Here is an 18,102-nt window from a genome sequence, read left to right as displayed (position 1 = left end):
ACATATGCATTGGCAGATTATATACAGCTGTGACTGCCCAAAGTTCTCTGTGTGTGTGTGTGTGTGTGTGTAGACCTTGGAAACAGAGCGAGAGTTAAAAAGCAGACAGGAGACGTGTTCATGTTTTATTCTCAGGGGCTTGGCAGGAGAGCTGCTTTACGTGTGATTTTTCACTGTGGCTGAGGGATAGACAGGGACACGATGAAACACCTCGGACTCATTTAGCGTGATGTGAGCTCGGGTCCCAGGGCAACAGGGCAGGCAGGTGTGTGAGTAAAAATGCAGCTTTAATAGTTGTGTGTGTATGTCTGCGTGCGCATGTTCTCTGCATCATCACATAGTCAGCTGAGGAAGCTCTCTGGTTCTAAGGAACTCATTTCACACTACTTGTGTTATTACCCATGCTAGTCAATACTGGGATTATACCATGTTTTCCCATCCAACCGCGTCTACTGCGTCTTCCTACCGCTATACTGGGTTTGACCCTCAGGTTGCGTTCTGTCAAATATGACCCAATTGTAGATTTTATCTATCATAAATATGGTTTCTTTTACCATAAAGCTTCATGATCTATTCCACACCAGGCATCTGAACACATAATATTAAGGATCACCAGTTTCATTGAATTTTATGTGTTTTATTTGCATTTTGCGCATTTGTGGTGTCTGCGGTCAAATCTGGGTGGCTGTAGAAAGTGAACAGGTGAAAATATAATAAAGATCAAAGAGTATTAAAGGAGGAGACAGAAGTTCACACACACACACACACACACACACCAAGTGACATAATTTCAGGTAAATGAGGTCTGTAGAGCATTACTTCCAAACAGAAGTATGGAACTTGTGACAATGAAGGAGGTTAAATGGTATAACACACAATTAGGTGAAAATGGAAGTATTGTGGTTCAAGTTAATGCCTTTGGCCTCAAAGGTCCCAGTTTCAAGTCCCCACCTCATACTGTGCTACTCTTGCTCAAGGTTCTTATTCTAAGCTGCTCCAGTTCAAATTACTCTGGTGTTCACTGTAAGTTAGTAAATCATTGTAAGCTACTTTGGACAAAAGCATCAGATAAATATAACATATGATTTTTTTTTAAATTGCTTTATAAACAATTATAACATGCTGGGAACAGCAATTTTGGACACGAACATCACAAAGGAAACTTTCACGAAAACAGCCCAAAAAGTAAATAGGAAAATTGTTAATCATGACAACTAGGTGTTTGTTTGCTGTAAATTGGGGTAAGGATGGGGAGGTATGGTACGAAGGTGTCTGCTGTAAATTGGGGTAAGGATGGAGAAGTATGGTAACTAGGTGTCTGTTTGCTGTAAATTGGGGTAAGGATGGGGAGGTATGGTAACTAGGTGTCTGTTTGCTGTAAATTGGAGTAAGGATGGGGAGGTATGGTAACTAGGTGTCTGTTTGCTGTAAATTGGGGTAAGGATGGGGAGGTATGGTAACTAGGTGTCTGTTTGCTGTAAATTGGAGTAAGGATGGGGAGGTATGGTAACTAGGTGTCTGTTTGCTGTAAATTTGGGTAAGGATTGGGAGATATAGTAAGAGGGTGTCTGCTGTAAATTGGGGTAAGGATGGAGAAGTATGGTAACTAGGTGTCTGTTTGCTGTAAATTGGGGTAAGGATGGGGAGGTATGGTGACTAGGTGTCTGTTTGCTGCAAATAGGTGTCAGGATGTAGAGGCATGGTAACTGCCTAGAGGTGTTGCTGAGTTTTGGTGCCTCCCCACATGCCATATTCTCCTTTTCCAATGATACGTCTGCATACAAGCGAATGCGCTGTGCTGCATATGTGGATGCCAGTGAATCACTGTGTTACACGTCTTGAGAAAGCAGCACGCTAATCCAAAAGAGGGGCACAGTGATCCGTTGACTCGAAATCTCTTCTCAAGTTCCTATGTTCCCTCTCCAAACACTGCTGAGACTTTGCTGCATACATCAGTAAGGCTTTTGGAGCCAGTCCAGAACGAGCCCTGCGTCAACACGGCCGTGAGGCACCCGGCGTCCGCCTCGTCGGTGATTCAGGGCAGGACGGAAAGGATGGTGCTCTCTCCCCCACATCACCCGCCGCATCCGCAGTACCGTGTGGGCCGCCTGCTGCGCCCGCCCCCTTACTGATTCCGTCACGCACCGGGATGGACTGCTTTGCTTCCGCACAGGGCTAGCAGACTGCCAGACCTGCATACACACACTAACGCTGCAGGAAGAGAAAAGGGCGGAAAAACATGTTATGGAAGTGAGGATACGCTGATTTCACCCTGTCTGCGAGTAGGAGCGTCAGCGCCCCATTCATGGCCCCTCCTTGTTACGAGCTGAGCACAAAAAGGGGTGGTTATGGAACTGTTGTATGATGTAATTTACTAATAGCGGATGTACATTCCTGGAAAGGTTGAAAATTCACAATACAAGTAGTCCAATACTGAGGAACAGTCTAGGAGAAAGATCACATAAATGTGCCACTACTGCAGCTTCCATTGCTGTATTGCAGCATTGGATAAATGCATCAGCTAAATTCAATTTTTTATTATTATTATTATTATTATTATTATTATTATTGGAAAAATGTGGCTTCCCCCATTGCTGCAATATGCACGTTAACCAGCCATTCCCCACACTAACCCAGTGCCAGCCAGTTCCACTCAAGGCTAAATGTGTCACCATCAGCTCCATGAAGAGCAGCACAGTTAATTTTTTTGCGTCCCCATTTTTTTTAAAGCCGAAACTTCATTAGAATGTTAATTTAGACTCTAATTGGATCTTTCAGTGTGTTACCATGCCAAAGGCTTTGGACCACCATGCCCTCCCTGTTAATAAGGTGTGTGTGTGTGTGTGTGTGTGTGTGTGTGTCTTGGGACAGGCCGCCGTGCTTTTGAAACAGATTATGCGGAGAGATCAGATGGCATCCGTCACCTCTCTTCCTGTCTCCATGAATACATGAGTGCGTCCAAAGTACGAGAGTGGTGTTGTTGAAGTATAGCGACAAGTGCTCTTTGTTTAGCCCTTTTCCTTTAGTATCACACAATGTGCTGTACAGTTTTTGGCCTCATTGTCCAAAGAAATGGCTTTTTTTTACGCAAGTGTCGGAACATTTATAGGTGAAACATTTCGCACTTGGCTTTGTTTTCCCGGTGAAATTAGAAATAAACACTTCTTAGTATTTTCATTTCTTCCCCTTTATAAATTGTTACATAAATCAGTGAAGCTGCACTTACTATAGTGCAGGATGTCTTATTTCTAACCCTTGTACAATTTTTTAATTATGTAGTGACAGATTATGCTGCAGAGGGAAATCAATATGTTAAAAGAGCACATTGTAACAATCTGCTTTTTAAGCCCCTATCTATCTATCTATCTATCTATCTATCTATGTGGGGTTTTTTTGACTGACAGGTGCCTGACCAATAAGACAGCGGAGCAGACAGGTGCAGGGGGCGGGGCATCAGGACTAAATAGCCAGAGCAGCGGGTGGCACAGTGTGCAGCAAGCAACCCATCTGTAAAAAAAAGCAGAACTCCACCAGGTATATACGCTGTGAGGAAAGTCCTCAGTCTCAGACACTCTCGCTTTCCACCATGAGCGTCGAAGGGCATCCCTTATTGCAGAGTATCTCATACGCATTTACTATCAGACCCTTTTTGCAGGCATTATGCTCCAGCGGAGCAGAAAATTAATGCGGTAGAATGGTTAGGATATGTCTCCAGCCGTAAATGGCAGATGCCATTTAGAGTGTCCCTTCCCATAGCGGTCATTGCCTGGATATTGCTTTAATGGTGCGGAGGAAGAGGCACGACTGTGTGCCTGCTTTTAGCGCACAGCACTCCCGCAATGACCTGATAGACAGCGTCATCCTCATCCACACAGCTGCAGGCTTGAGGTCAGGAGCTCCTGTCCTTAACCTGGGTAAATTTTACTGTATCAATTCAGGGTAAGCACCTTGATCAAAGGTACTACAGCAGGAGGTGGGGTTTGGGATTTGTACCAGGCGACAGCTCTAACCACTGCCCCACATGCTGCCTGCTAAAGCCATTAGGAGCTGAGGTTCAGAGAAAATCACCACACCTGGAGTTTTGCAAATGGATTTGGTTACCCCGTCGGTCAAGATGATGTTCAGTTATTTATAAAAGCACATTGTCAGCTAATTTTGCCAAAAAATGGTGATAGTGGAAAACAAGCATGAGAGCTCCAGATTCACAAAACATGCCAGTCTTGACTTGACTTCCTCTTGGTTGAGGCTCCCGTCCCCCGACTGCACCTTTGTCCCAAGCTGGCCAGCTCTGCTGGCGAAGAAGTATGGATGCCGTCAGGTCGAGAGAGCTGTCTTCCATGTCCAGCATGCACTGCTGCACCGTGCATGAAAAATGCATCCGCAGCACTACGTGAAGTGCGTGCGCTGAGTTATGAAACAGATGGAAGCGGACTTGCGTGAAAACAAAAAGTTATGAACCAGAAGAGGGAGCTAGGGACCTGGTAAACCATGAAATATGAAAACGTTGTGAAAATATGAAAAATTGTCCACACTGATTATGTTTTACTGAGATCTAACCCCTTGGAGACTCACAAAGTGTAGCCGAAATTGTGTTCCTTCGGATAGATTGGTAGTGAGAATCTTGGTGCCGTTGTTGTGAGACTTGTCATGATGAAAGATTATTTCAGTTTCACAACTCTACAGCCTTGTTATGGCAGTGGGTTTTCGACAAACCTCGTGGTGTCTGCGAAGCGAACGCCTACAAGGTACATTACTCGCATCACACCTGGTATTACTTGGCGCCGGTTCACCATTTGACACAACAGAATTGGGAGAGCGGACGCCCCCTTTTCGAAGTGCATACAAACACACACTACGACGTGCTCATGTATAAAACTGCTGATTGACTGACTGAGTGAGTGAGGGGCTTCAGTAGGACTCTAAAAGGTTGGTGGATCCAACAGAACAATGAAGGGTCAATGTCTCCAACAGAAGTGAGGATTTTATTTCTCCAACAAGACAGTTTTGGGTTGATGTCTACAACAGGACAATGAAGACTTGATGTCTTCGACAGAATAAAGTGGACTTTCCCAACAAGATGGTGTCGGATTGATGTTCCTAACAGGGCGGTGAGAAGCTGATGTCTGCAACAGAGCCGTGAAGAGTTGACGTGTCCCACGGGACAGCGAGGGGGTAGTGTCTCCAGAGCGGATAATAAAGAGTTGGTGCCTCAGAAGGACAGTGTAGGGTTAATGTCTACAAGAAGACAGTGAGGGGTTGATGAGGACAGCAAAGCTCAAGTGACCAGTGAGGGTCATTAAGCTTGAAGGCTCTGCATGAGACAGGAACACCATTTCCTGCCGTTGTCTGTTGCTAATGCCTTTAACCCCCATGATGCCTTTCAAAGGCATGCGTGATGTTGGAACAGCAGTGATGTGGCCATGCCGTGTCACCGCTGCGTGTTGGTGCATTAGTGCTGGCATTCCTGCGGAGATAGAGATCGCAGCGGAAGCACGAGGTCGCCTCCTCCCTTCTCCGCAGTGGATGGTGTCGTGGATATGAAAAATGTTGTTTACTGTCCTAGTCAATAGGGTGTAGCGCACTGCAGATCTCTGCCTTGCGACAGTGACACATTTCCACTAAAAACACCACAAAATGCTCTCTCACACCGTTCCAGTAACATTCATCGGGAAAGCGCGGCAACGGCCAGAACATCACAGCAGCCCTGCAAGAGCGTTATCGGTTATGTGTGACTGCTGTAGGTTTCAATCTGTCACACCGGTGAGGAAATATTAGCAAAGGAAAAACATGATTTATTCCACTGCTGCTTCTCTTCGATGAAAGTTTCGCCTTGCCGGCAAATATTTGTGCAGAGAAAAGGAGCATCTGAAAGGGAAGTGCGTGATGAATAAGCAGACCTGCGGGGTTAATGGTCTGGCAGTGATTGCACAGCAACACTGCCCGTTTTTTGCCCCCTCCTTAAGAACAAATGTCCCACTCTTGTTGACCATTATTTTTTGCTTGACATGCTTTTGCCGCCCGTCGATGGGTTCTATTGAACGTTTTGGGAAAAGGGGATTAAAAGCCCCTCAGCTACCACATGGCAAACTAATAACCTTCCTTCCTGGGGGGGTTCAACCTAAATGACCACTACCCACAATCCCTGAGCGGGGGATTTGGCCAACTGAGTCCTCTGTCTCAAGAGGGACAGATTGCAGGTTTTCTTTACTGTTGATGTGCAGTGTATTTCACCTCTTAGAATGTGTGCTGTCGACAAAACCTCAAACACCCCTTCGGCTTTCATAGACCCACGCACACAAACATTGTCTCAAACCGCTCATCCCAAGCGGAGTTGCGGTGAGCCGGAGCCTAACCTGGCATCACAGGGTGCAAGGCTGGAAGGGGAGGGGACACACCCTGGACGGGACGCCGGTCCGTCGCAAGGCACCCCAATCAGGAGTCGAACCCCAAACCCACCAGAGAGCAGGACCCTGCCAAACCCGCTGCACCGGTTTCATAGACCCCCGGAGTAAAGTCTTTTGTCATACCTTTATATTTATGTTTATTCCATTGCACATTTCCAAAGCAATGTACAATGATTCATCCACTCTGTTTCCATCATAGTCCGCGCCGGCGGTCTAGCTGTATTCCACCACACCCGTATGTACGGTGTGGGCACCTAGTGCTCCAGCCACGGATGAAGGTCTAAGCAGGACTCCGTTCCCTTCTCCAGCGTTTCCGGGGGCGAGCTTTTCGACCGCATCGTCGAGAAAGGCTTCTACACGGAGAAGGATGCCAGCACGCTCATCAGGCAGGTCCTGGACGCGGTCAACTACCTGCACAAGATGGGCATCGTTCACAGAGACCTCAAGGTACTGCAGCTGTACATCTATGTGTATGTACACTACATACCTTCACAACCACTTGCTTACAGTCACACATGCTTTTTCTCACACAGCGGAGAGGCATACACACAGGCAGGCACATGCTTACAAATTTTTACGACTGAAGTAGATAACATATATTTTCTAGAAAATGTACACACTCGTTTCAATGTGTGTGTGTGCGCATCTGTCCTCTCCTCAGCCAGAGAACCTGCTGTACTTCAACCCCCAGGATGAGTCTAAAATCATGATCAGCGACTTTGGCCTGTCCAAGATGGAGGGCACAGGTGACGTCATGTCCACAGCATGCGGCACACCAGGATATGTGGGTAAGATAAGCTTCTCTCTGTTTCCTAGACTCTAGGGAGCGCTCATATTGTCTTTTTCAGGATGAGGCAGTGGGCTAATATGCTCTTTCAGGACAGAGGCTAAAGTGTGCATGGTTTGAATCTTGGAGGTTCTGTTCTCCAAGTGAGATTTGGAGCCCCCATGTGGCAGAAGAAGTTGTCATCTTTCTGCCAAGGGAGGGTTCTGATTGGCCTGCTGTTACCAAGCAACTTAGCTGACCTATCAGGTGCCTCTGAGATTCTGATTGGCCAGTCAGTGATTAGCTCTCCTGACAAGTTTTAGATCTTTTTAATATTTTGTTGATTTGTCATATGGGAAGAGAGGAACTGTTACGGAGGCGTGAGTTGGAGGAGCACGTGTCAGCTGTCGTCTTCTTCCTGGTGGGCAGACAGCCGTTGCAGACAAGACAGTCAGTTGCTTGGCTGCATATGACTAACAGTGGGGAGCACATTAAATAGAGCCCCATAAAAGGAGCAGGCAGTCATAGAAAGGAGTATCATAAATCCAAAATTACATTTAAGTCAAAGCGATTGCTAATATGACTTCTGACAGCTGACTGTCAAGGAAACAATATGATTTGTGGGGTTGTCCTGCTCAACACCTCAGGCCACAAGAAAAAAAATTTCTGAAATGTGTCACTATTATAATTCATTTTATGAATTACCCATTTATGCAGCTGGGTAATTTTTACTCTTTTATCTCAGGACAAGTCCCTTGCTTAGGAGTAATATAACGGGAGTGGTCTATGAGTTAGGGGGGTGCGGTGCCGCAGTGGGTTGGACCGGGTCCTGCTCTCCGGCGGGTCTGGGGTTCGAGTCCCGCTTGGGGTGTCTTGTGACGGACTGGCGTCCTTTCCTGGGTGTGTCCCCTTCCCGTCTGGCCTTTTGCCCTGTGTTGCCGGGTTAGGCTCCGGCTCCCCGCGATCCCGTACGGGACAAGCAGCTTCAGATGATGTGTGTGTGGGTATATGAGTTCTTAACCTTCTCTATAAATGGGAAAATCAGTGTAAATAGACATTGACACCGTGACATTAGACACCGTAGACGTCGCGAGGTGCTTAAAAGAAAAGTATCAGCTAAGTAAATGTAAGTCACATTTGCTACATACACCCATTGTTACCTGCTCTTTTATTAATATAATACACACACACACATTTTCGGAACCGCTTGTCCCATACGGGGTCGCGGGGAACCGGAGCCTACCCGGCAACACAGGGCGTAAGGCCGGAGGGGGAGGGGACACACCCAGGACGGGACGCCAGTCCGCCGCAAGGCACCCCAAGCGGGACTCGAACCCCAGACCCGCCGGAGAGCAGGACCCGGTCCAACCCACTGCGCCACCGCGCCCCCTTAATATAATATTTTAAATTGATATTTCTACACATTCTTAGGTTCTAAGTTCCATTTCAAAATAAATTCCCTTCTGCTGATGATTGCTGACATTTTTTCAGGTTTTATTTCTCATGATGTAGTTTGCAGGAGAATTCCGTGCAAGAGTTACACACGTGATGTTTTCTCTGAACCGAAGCAGGACACGATCCTCGGGCACGGTTCGAGGGGCCTTTGAAATGGGACAGCGCTTGTGGTGTGGGCTGCCAGAAAACGGAGTCTCTCAGGGACGTGGCCCCTGGAAAGAGGTGCAGCCTAGATCTGGAGCTCCAATTTTTCTATCGAAGAACCAGAGAAAAGACAGCAGAGATGTTCATTCTTTCACGCTGAGCTTATTTGTGCTGTATTTACAGCTGACTGATCGAACTGATTTACTTTTAATTTACCATGGTGCCTTTTTTGCATCCGCACCTTGCCTCAATGCTCCAGGCAGAGCGTTTCCGGTTCCTTTACGGGTTCGACACCTGGGAGGGGGCAGGATCCCCTGTGTGAACACCTTGAAGCTCCCTCTTAGAGCTGACATTAGGGGGCGCCGTGGCACATTGTTATCCACATTTGAGTAGGGAAATGCTTTAAAGAAAAAACAACGCCGCTGGTTCTCCTATTTCACCATAGCTGCTGGTTTTACGGTTCTGTCGGAAACAGTAAAAGATTCAGGCCGATTAAAAGTTAATGTACCTTTGAAAAGTGAGTTCTCTTGATACCGTAGTAATATGTAGCAATAACAGTGATTTAGATCGCAGTGGTCCTGCTTTGATTTCACACAGCTCACACATCCTGCATCACAGCGGCAATCTCCTGTGCGAATTGGTTTAACCAAAGGTCTAACAGCTGCGGTTTGAGACTTACGGGTACGGGTCCGGTAACCTAATGGTCGTAGGGTCTGACCCTCCTCGTTCATTTCACTTGTTGACTTTCCTACAACAGCCAAATGGGAGCAAGTCATAAACAGATGGCAAACCACACAGACTGTAAAGGTTTCTTTTAGAAATGTAGTGACCCCCCCCCCCGCCCCCCCCAGTAGGTTGGGGGCTGTGTGTGGGGGTTTAGCTTAAATTGATCTTAATACATAGTTATATTTAAAGTAATTACAGTTCAAATGATAAAATAGCAAAATTTCAATTCTGATGCCTTCAAATGATCTCGTTTGTGGGTCACTGAGCATAAATGTATGTCCAAACTATAACATCTGGCATGTGTCAGCGCTGATGACCCTTGACACTGCACGTGGGGCAGTAAGAGGCGCGGTGATTAGAGCTGCCACCTTGCACTTGAAGGACTTGGGTTTGAATCCCCACCTAACGCTGCAGTACCCTCGATCGAGGTGCTCACCCTGAAGTGATACAGTAAAAATTATACAGCTGTACTAATGGACAAACCAACTGAAGTAGCTAACACTGTAAAACCCTGGTGATACTTTACGATACTGACTGCTGAAGCTGCAGCTGTGCACCAGGCTCACTGCCACAGCACTTTTCCCTGAAATTGGGCTTTTGTCTTAAAATGGTAAGATGCTGCATCCATCTCCTGACTGTGTCCTTGGCTCGAACCTCGGCTGCCGTCATTGGCGTCTACCTCCGCTGAGCTTTTCAGGCGTTCCAGCCCCCTCCCCCTTCTCATACCTCAACAGCGAAAAAGCTGTAAATCTGGTCTTTGGGTTAGATTTCCTGCTAAGAATAGTATGCACCCGTGATCAAATTCAAAAAACTGCGTTCTTGGGGTAAAAATAGCTCCTGCAACGTGCTCAGAGTAATTGCTTTAATCGTCTGAATTAAAACCAGACTAGATATTTCTGTGGTTTCGAGATTCTTGACTAAGTCTCCTGGAATAAATAAAGAAGACAGTCAGAGTGACCCCCAGAGGGCACGGAGCGAGAGGGGGATCTAACGCACTGATGTAATTCCTGTCTACTCCTTGAGGGCTGAGGGATTGAAGAGCTGCAAGACTCTGAATCTGAGACGCTGCCGAGCGTTTGCGAAAACGGCGTCGCCACGACCTCTCGCCCCTGAGCTTTGTCTAGGACTCCGGAATCGGATGTTAGCCCAGGTTAAATGCACAGGCAATAAGTTGACTCCTTCCGGAACAATCGGGAAGTTCTCACCTCTAACTTTTGTCTTGATGGCAGAGCGGGTTAGAGGTTCGAGCAATTGGGGCAGGCGATAGCTTAGCGATTATGGATCGCAGTTCCAATCCCACTCCTGCTATATTACCCTTGATCAAGGTACTCAACCCAGAATTGGCGCAGTAAATGGGACGCTAGTTGTAAGTTACTTACTGTACCAACCAAACATTTTAAGTCACCTTGAAGAAAAGTGCTAAATGTGAAAGAAGAATAAAAATGTGAGCTTGCAACCGCTAGGTTGCTATTTTGGATCCCAGATGTGGCCTTGCTGCTGCACCCTAGAGCAAGACAATGAATTGATTCAGTGTAACATCCATATACAATGGTTCCTAATGTTATGAACAGTAAAAAAAAAAAGATCCTTTCGTCTATGTTCAAAACATTGTTGGGGAGCGATTTTCACCCGCGTTTCCGCATCCGGTCGTCAGAGCACAGCAGTGAGATTCGACTCGTTCGGCTCACTTCCGCTGTGTTTACAGCTTCTGTCTGGTTTATTTGGGTGGTGGTGATCAACGGCAACGTGAAAAATGCCGCACGTATTTCCGGGAAAAGCCCGTCAGCATTCGGCTCTGAACATAGCACAATGCTCAGGGTGAGTGGTTAGGGGTTAGGGGTTAGGGTTAGCTTGAAGTTAATCAAAGTATTAAAAGTCGAGCGTATTTATTGTTTATCGCAGCTGTTATGTGCAAAGTGACTAAACCATCGGTTAAGAGTCCCGTTCGAGTGTTGATTTCCCAGCTCTTTACAGTTGTCTGGCGACTCTGGCAGCGGGAGCTGTGAAATAGTAGCAGCTCTCGCCGTGGTGACTCCGCACCAGGTTTTGTTGAACGGCGTCGGGGCCCCGGAGAAGTCACAGCTCTTTTCTTTGTGTGGGACGTCAAGTTACGATGAGGATCCAGCCTTCTGGTGTCCATTCGTAGTGACAGCAGTCCCGGCAGAGGAGCTAGTGTTGCGCCAAGTGTCCTTCACCCAAACCGTTTTTGTGAAAATATCTAGCAGAGCTTATTAATAAAATGCTTGATTTGTAAGCAGCTGTGTAAACCACAAGTGGTTTAGTGGCTAGAGCTCCCGCCTCCTGCGCCCAAAGGACCGGCGTTCACGTCGCTCCTCCTTGATACAGTAAAAATGACCCAGCAAAATTAATGGGTTGCTAATTGGAAGTCACTTTGGAGAAAAGTACCGACTAGGAATAAGATGTAATAGGAAAAAAATTGAGTTATGTTGTTTGCACATACCTCCCGTGCTGGGTGTGTCCTCTTCCCCTCCAACCTCGCGCCCCGTGTTGCCGGGTTAGGCTCCGGCTCGCCACGACCGCACTCGGGGCAAGCGGTTGTTGACAACGGATGGATGGATGTTTCCACATATATTCTTTACAGTAGGAGTGCAGTAGGTGATGATCTCACAGTTCTCGAGGGCAGGTTTCTGACTTACCCGCTGACGGGCAGGATTATCAGTCGCACCCGATTCGGCGACAAGGGTCAGGTGCGGCCACAGTATTTCAGCGGACTCTGGAGGACAGTAGTTTGTCAATGGTGTTAATGCAGATGCTGCCTGATGCTCCTTTTTTCTGTTCCTACGTGATTTCGCACTGTTTCTTCTATGTTCTTAATTAAAACAATAAGTCCGCTACAAACGACCTGGTAACTCCTCAAACCCGTCCTGCCCGGCATGCCACCCGTGCCCATCCTAACCCTAACCCTCTTTATTTAAACACCCGGTAAAGTTATCACCTGTGTGAACCGCGACACAGTAATCAGCTAATCTGCTTTACCTTGTGGGGATCAGTGGTGTCATGTTCTTTCCTGGATGCCCCCAGACTCCGAGGCCTCGCCGAAATGCATCTCATGGATCCTTTGGCGCTCCTGAGCAGCCAGACAGAACAGGAGCCCTGGTTGAGCACTGGTGCGAGTGAAGTGAGCTGACTTAAGAGCTCCAGAGCGCGGCATCGTTTATCTGTGAATGCCAGCCAGGCTCCTACCAACATCCTCCGCTGTTATCATGCCTGGGCAACCTCCACCCCTCCCACTCCCCAGGGTTCTTACAACCAGGGCTGGAGGCCAAGGACCAGCTGGTGCTCATGGACCAGGAACTGTCTGCTTGCAGCAATCGAGGTCTCAAGAGAAATTGTCCTTTCAGTGGGGTTTATGGGAGCCAAATCCCCGTTCTGAGTGCTTGCACTCCTGTTACTCACTCGCAGTTGCACTATACCTAACTGGTACCGCGGTAATTTTGCTCTGTGGAAATTCAGTGGCCCATAAGCTAAAGCCGTGAGGATATTGCACCTCTTTGTTTCGTGACCAGAAAGCGGGCATAAAGGGAGGGCCCGTGTTGGAAACGATGTGATTCTAGCTTCCCCGGGGCACAGCACTTTTGTCTGCTGTTTTGGGATGAAAAGAAAGCAAAGGATGCGGATGGACAGAGAGGAGAGAGGCTAGGAAGAGATAAAAGGAGCAAGAATGAGGAAGCAGGGTAAAGAAGATGAACAAAAGGCAAAATAAAACAGGAGGGTAAAGGAGGGATGGAAAGAATGGTAAAGAATTCAGGAGCTGTTGTTGTTTAGCGCCGTCAGAAATAGAGTGACCACAAAAATAGTCTCTGTAAAGTTCTCGCATCCTCTTGTGTCCTTAGTGTTGAAAGGGGTGCGTCCATCATCGCTGTGACTAAGTCCATCTATCTGGTCTCTTCTTTTTCCTCATCATTTTTCCACGAGATTCAATTCTTCATACTGTACATGTGACAAAGTACAATAACCTCAGAACAGCGTAGAAAGAGTATAATACAGAATATCATAGAATATGTGGGAATTTATGAGAATGCAGGGTTTATACGACGAATAAGTACACAGAGGACGGTGGAGTGAATATGCCAAAGAAAACTGAAGTGTTTTCTGGAATAAGACGCATAACCTTCTTGGAATAAGACAACTTATTTGGAAATTAAACAAGTAAAAACGACAGACGAATTTTGTGTTCGGCATTTTATGACAATCTGTAAATGTTTTGATAACCCCCATACAGTTCCTGCGCTTATTTTTTAGGATGGTATCCTTGAAGACATAGGAGATCCTATGGAACAGGAGATGGTGAGATAGAGCGGCCACTCGGAGCTAGTGGAAGTCTATTAGAGGCGAAAGAGCCGGGTCATCGCCATGGTGACCTGGGGCAGCATGGAGTCAAGCAGGGGAGAAACTATATTGGATCGTAATAGATTGGAGCGTGCTTCAGATAGCTGCCACTGGCCTCTCCGAGCACAGCCAGACTCACCGTGAGGAGATCCCTCCCTGGAGACACATTTCAGATCGCTCTTCACCATGTCTGTCTGTGTCTGTCTTTCTGCAAGTTTCTCTGGAGGGAGGGATAGATAGATAGATAGATAGATAGATAGATAGATAGATAGATAGATAGATAGATAGATAGATAGAATTTTCAGCATTGTTAACTTGGGAACACAGTGTGTATTCCACTTTACTTCCTACCATTGTACTTTCCCCAAATCCACTAAAGTGAGGATGCTGCGGTGCAAAAGTCTCGAATTTTGAGGAACGTGTGAAATTGCGTGGTAGATGGACTGAGGTTATCGATGAAGGTGAAATTGTGGGGTTTCCAGGTACAGCATCGGACACAGCTGCGGTCTCGGTAACAGCCGTGGTAACCCCGGAAAAACACCCTCACACGGAGTACATGTACAACTCCCAAGACGCCATGGTTCACGGAGCCCTTTTCAGAATTAAAACCCCTGTCCTTGTCTTAATGATCTCAGCTGCTGTGAAGCGCCCCAGCTTTTGTTGCTTTGTTAAAGTAGATTTACACAGGATCCGATCCGGATGACCCAGCTGCTCCCCGGTTGTTATGTCACAGTTCTGTGGGAGAGATTAACCTTTCCACGACGGCAGGCTGAGATACGGAGGAAGGATAACGGCGGCCCCCGAGCATTCACACCTGCGGCCTCGCACCCTTCAACTAATGTCTAAAACCATTTATGCTCTTTGACAGCTCCAGAGGTCCTGGCCCAGAAACCGTACAGTAAAGCTGTGGACTGCTGGTCCATCGGAGTCATCGCATATATCCTGTGAGTAGCAGTCGTCCGCGCTTCTCCGCGCTCCTCCGCATCTACCCGCAGATCAAAGCGAACGTGAACAAGCACTCCCCCTGGTGGAACGTGCCGTGTTTACGTTAGTGCATGCAATTTGGCCCATAATGCACTGCAATGCGACAACTGGTGTCAGCGTTGGCATGCAGGGGTGAACCCTAGGCAGTGTGCGCCCTGGCACTGGGAGGGTGAACGTGAAAGAGATTAATGTGCCAAAATGCCCTAACAATATACTGTATGTTTTACCTTTACTGTTAAGGTTTTCAGAAAAGTGAAGTATGGGCTGAAAAAGCACACATTTACATTTATCCTTTTATCCAAAGCATCTTCCGATATTAAGATACGTACACTAGTTTACCTATTTACACAGCTGGGTCATTTTTACTATATCAGTTCAGGGTAAGTACCTTCATAAAGAGGTCCTTTAAGTCCAAGGTGGAGGCTTTAACCACTATGCCCCTTGCTACCCTACGGGTCCAGTTGACATCAGGACTAATCCTTCTTCAGTGGTCCTAGTATCGCGTCCTCTTACTGGTGCTTTAATCAGTCCTTATACAGGGAGACCTGACGCAGGTCCGACTTACACCAGCCAGGAAGTTACATGAGATATCATTTGGTGTGGTTTTTTTTTTTCTTTTTTTTGCTGTTACGAGTTTGACTGAAAAGATTACGGTTGTACTCAGTGATGGCTTTGAGAGTATGTTCTTTAGAAAGTCATGATCAGAGCTCAGCTTTCAAAGCAGAATGGGAATCATCCAAAGCATGGTGCAGATAGCCAGGAGCTAACGGTGCAGTGAGGCTAGGAGTGGACCCTTTCCTGTGGTGTCCAGGCGAAGGTGATGGGGAGGGGGGGGGGGGGGGCTCCGTGTTGTCATTGGCTTCCCTTCTGTTTTTGCTTCTGACCTCTGATGTGCAAAGCAGGGGCCGCCCACTGTTTCCTCTCCCTCGCGCCGAGACTTGGACTAAATTACCCTTCGTACATCACATATTTGCTCAGCAGGTGCCTTCATCAGCCGGAACTGGTACGGTTCACGATCACACGCGTTTCCCATTTACACAGCTGTATTCTTTTCCTGTGACAAGTGCAACTGAATACCTGCTCCACGGTGGAACAGCAGTTCCCTCACCGGGATGTGGACCTACAGGGGGACTTCATCTCATCCTTCCATCCCGTTCGTTCATGTTGACAAAATCTGATTACCGACCTGTGTTGTACGCTTCATTCAAGGCCCTCGTATCAGGCGTGGTGTTTTGCACCTGCTCTCTGCTTGCTATTAACTGACATCTCACACAGTTTCCCAAGCCGCTAAGGGCAGGTTCTCACACACACACACACACACACACACACACACACACACACTTTCTGAACCACTTGTCCTATATGGGGTCGCAAGGAACCAGAGCCTAACCTGGCAACTCAGGGCGTAAGGCTGGAGGGGGAGGGGACACACCCAAGATGGGCACCCCAAGCAGGACACGAACACCAGACCCGCTGGAGAGCAGGACCCGGTCCAACCCACTGCGCCCCTGCACCACCACACCCCCCAGGACACGTTTAGTCAATCCTCATATGACCACTTGTTGGAACAACCGGGCCATACAGGGTGTCACAATATTTATATTATATATTCTTTCAACATTTTTAAAAATGGGGGAAAATGGAAATGTCATGCAAACTGTTAAACAATGACTGTGTTAAAAATTTTACTGCTTAAAACTCACACACACTGTCTGAACCACTTGACCCATACAGGGTCGTGGGGAGCCAGAGCCTAACCTGGAAGCACAGGGCATAAGGCTGGAGGTGGAGGGGACACACCCAGGGCGGGACGCCAGTCCGTCGCAAGGCACCCCAAGTGGGACTTGAACCCCAGACCCACCGGAGAGCAGGACCCGGTCCAACCCACTGCGCCGCGCCACCGCCCCCGTTTAAAACCTTTAATAAAAATATGCAGATTTTCATAAGATGTGCATAAATGCTGTGCCATCTTCCAATGACATCCTGACCATTAGTCACTTTTCTTTTGAATGGCTGGATAATCATCAAAATTAAACCCAACTTGTTAAAAAGAAACCCTTCATTTATATCTTTAAAGTGATTTTTCAATTAGAAAACAATCAATTCTTTTTTTCTCTGCGAACTCCAAATTGGAGGGAATCGTCATATTTGTTGCACCAGCCTCCTCCTTCTCATTAAGATCAGCAGTAATTTTTATCCCTGGTGATAGGATTTTGGGTGAAATGAGAGTTAAAAAAAAATTACTATTTCATAATTAAATTGAATTAATGAATTAAATGACTGAATAGAAGGAAGCAGTTGTTGAGTCAATGCCGTGGCAATAGCGCATGAAAATTTGTTATGCCTGTAATACACATTAAAACTGAAAATGAACTTCGCTGTGTCACACTGCCCTGATCGCTGAGCCTACGGAGCGAGAGAGGCGGATTTTTATTCCCCTTGACGCCTCCAAAATGAATCGTGGTGTTTTGCCTACAGAGACCGAGGCAGAAGAGACGCGATGGCGAAGCTGCGCGTGTCGCAGAAATGTTCTCTATAATACGAACTCGCCGCGTCACAGTTCACAGGTGCGCGACAACGTGGGATGGAGCGAAGGGGAGGAGGAGGAAAAGGCTGCCCGGTGTCAGCACATGAGCCCACGCACGCACGCACACACACACACACACACACACACACACACACACACACACACACACACACACACACACACACACACACACAGGGTGCTGACTGGGGCACCTTTTTCAACCGCCAACTCTGGAAAGGACTCTTGTGGAGGCTCAGCATGGACACAGCAGGACTGAGGTTCACCGAAGAAGCTATTGCCTTGCAGCTGCTGTCTACAGACCTCTCCTTGAAAAAAAAGGAGCATTCTTAAATATAAGGAACAAATGGACAAATGTGTGAGGAAAAGCACGCGAAGGGGTTGAATTTCTTTTTCATTGATCAGGACCGACATTCATCGATCATTGGGTACTGTGTTCTACAGTAAAAGAGCATTGAGAGGGACATGAGCACAGGCATCACTTATTTATGTCTGACGTACCTCCAGCAAAGTACACATAAGTTTTGAGATGCATTCTTGCCTGTTAATTGATTATATATTCTTATGGTTTAAATAATGCAGTGTAATGTGAGGGGGGTGCGGTGGCGCAGTGCGTTGGACTGGGTCCTGCTCTCCGGTGGGTCTGGGGCTCAAGTCCTGCTTGGCGTTCCTTGCAATGGACTGGCGTCCCATCCTGGATGTGTCCCCTCCCCCTCCATCCTTGCGCC

The 18,102-nt window shown here is 47.2% G+C and overlaps 1 protein-coding gene across 1 annotated transcript in view; it reads left to right on the top strand.

Moving 5' to 3' along the window:
* The window catches only part of camk1da (calcium/calmodulin-dependent protein kinase 1Da), an 85,124-nt gene that overhangs the window by 53,860 nt on the left and 13,162 nt on the right, over window positions 1-18,102 (top strand). The window contains exons 4-6 of the mRNA XM_029251788.1: window positions 6,713-6,851; window positions 7,066-7,192; window positions 14,714-14,789. Coding sequence (XP_029107621.1) covers window positions 6,713-6,851; window positions 7,066-7,192; window positions 14,714-14,789 — 342 coding nt within the window. The remainder of the gene's footprint in view (window positions 1-6,712; window positions 6,852-7,065; window positions 7,193-14,713; window positions 14,790-18,102) is intronic.

The sequence above is a fragment of the Scleropages formosus genome, chromosome 5 (assembly GCF_900964775.1).
Source record: "Scleropages formosus chromosome 5, fSclFor1.1, whole genome shotgun sequence".
Classification (NCBI taxonomy): domain Eukaryota; kingdom Metazoa; phylum Chordata; class Actinopteri; order Osteoglossiformes; family Osteoglossidae; genus Scleropages; species Scleropages formosus.
Note: the sequence above shows the minus strand (reverse complement) of the source record. Positions and strands in the feature narration are given on the sequence as shown.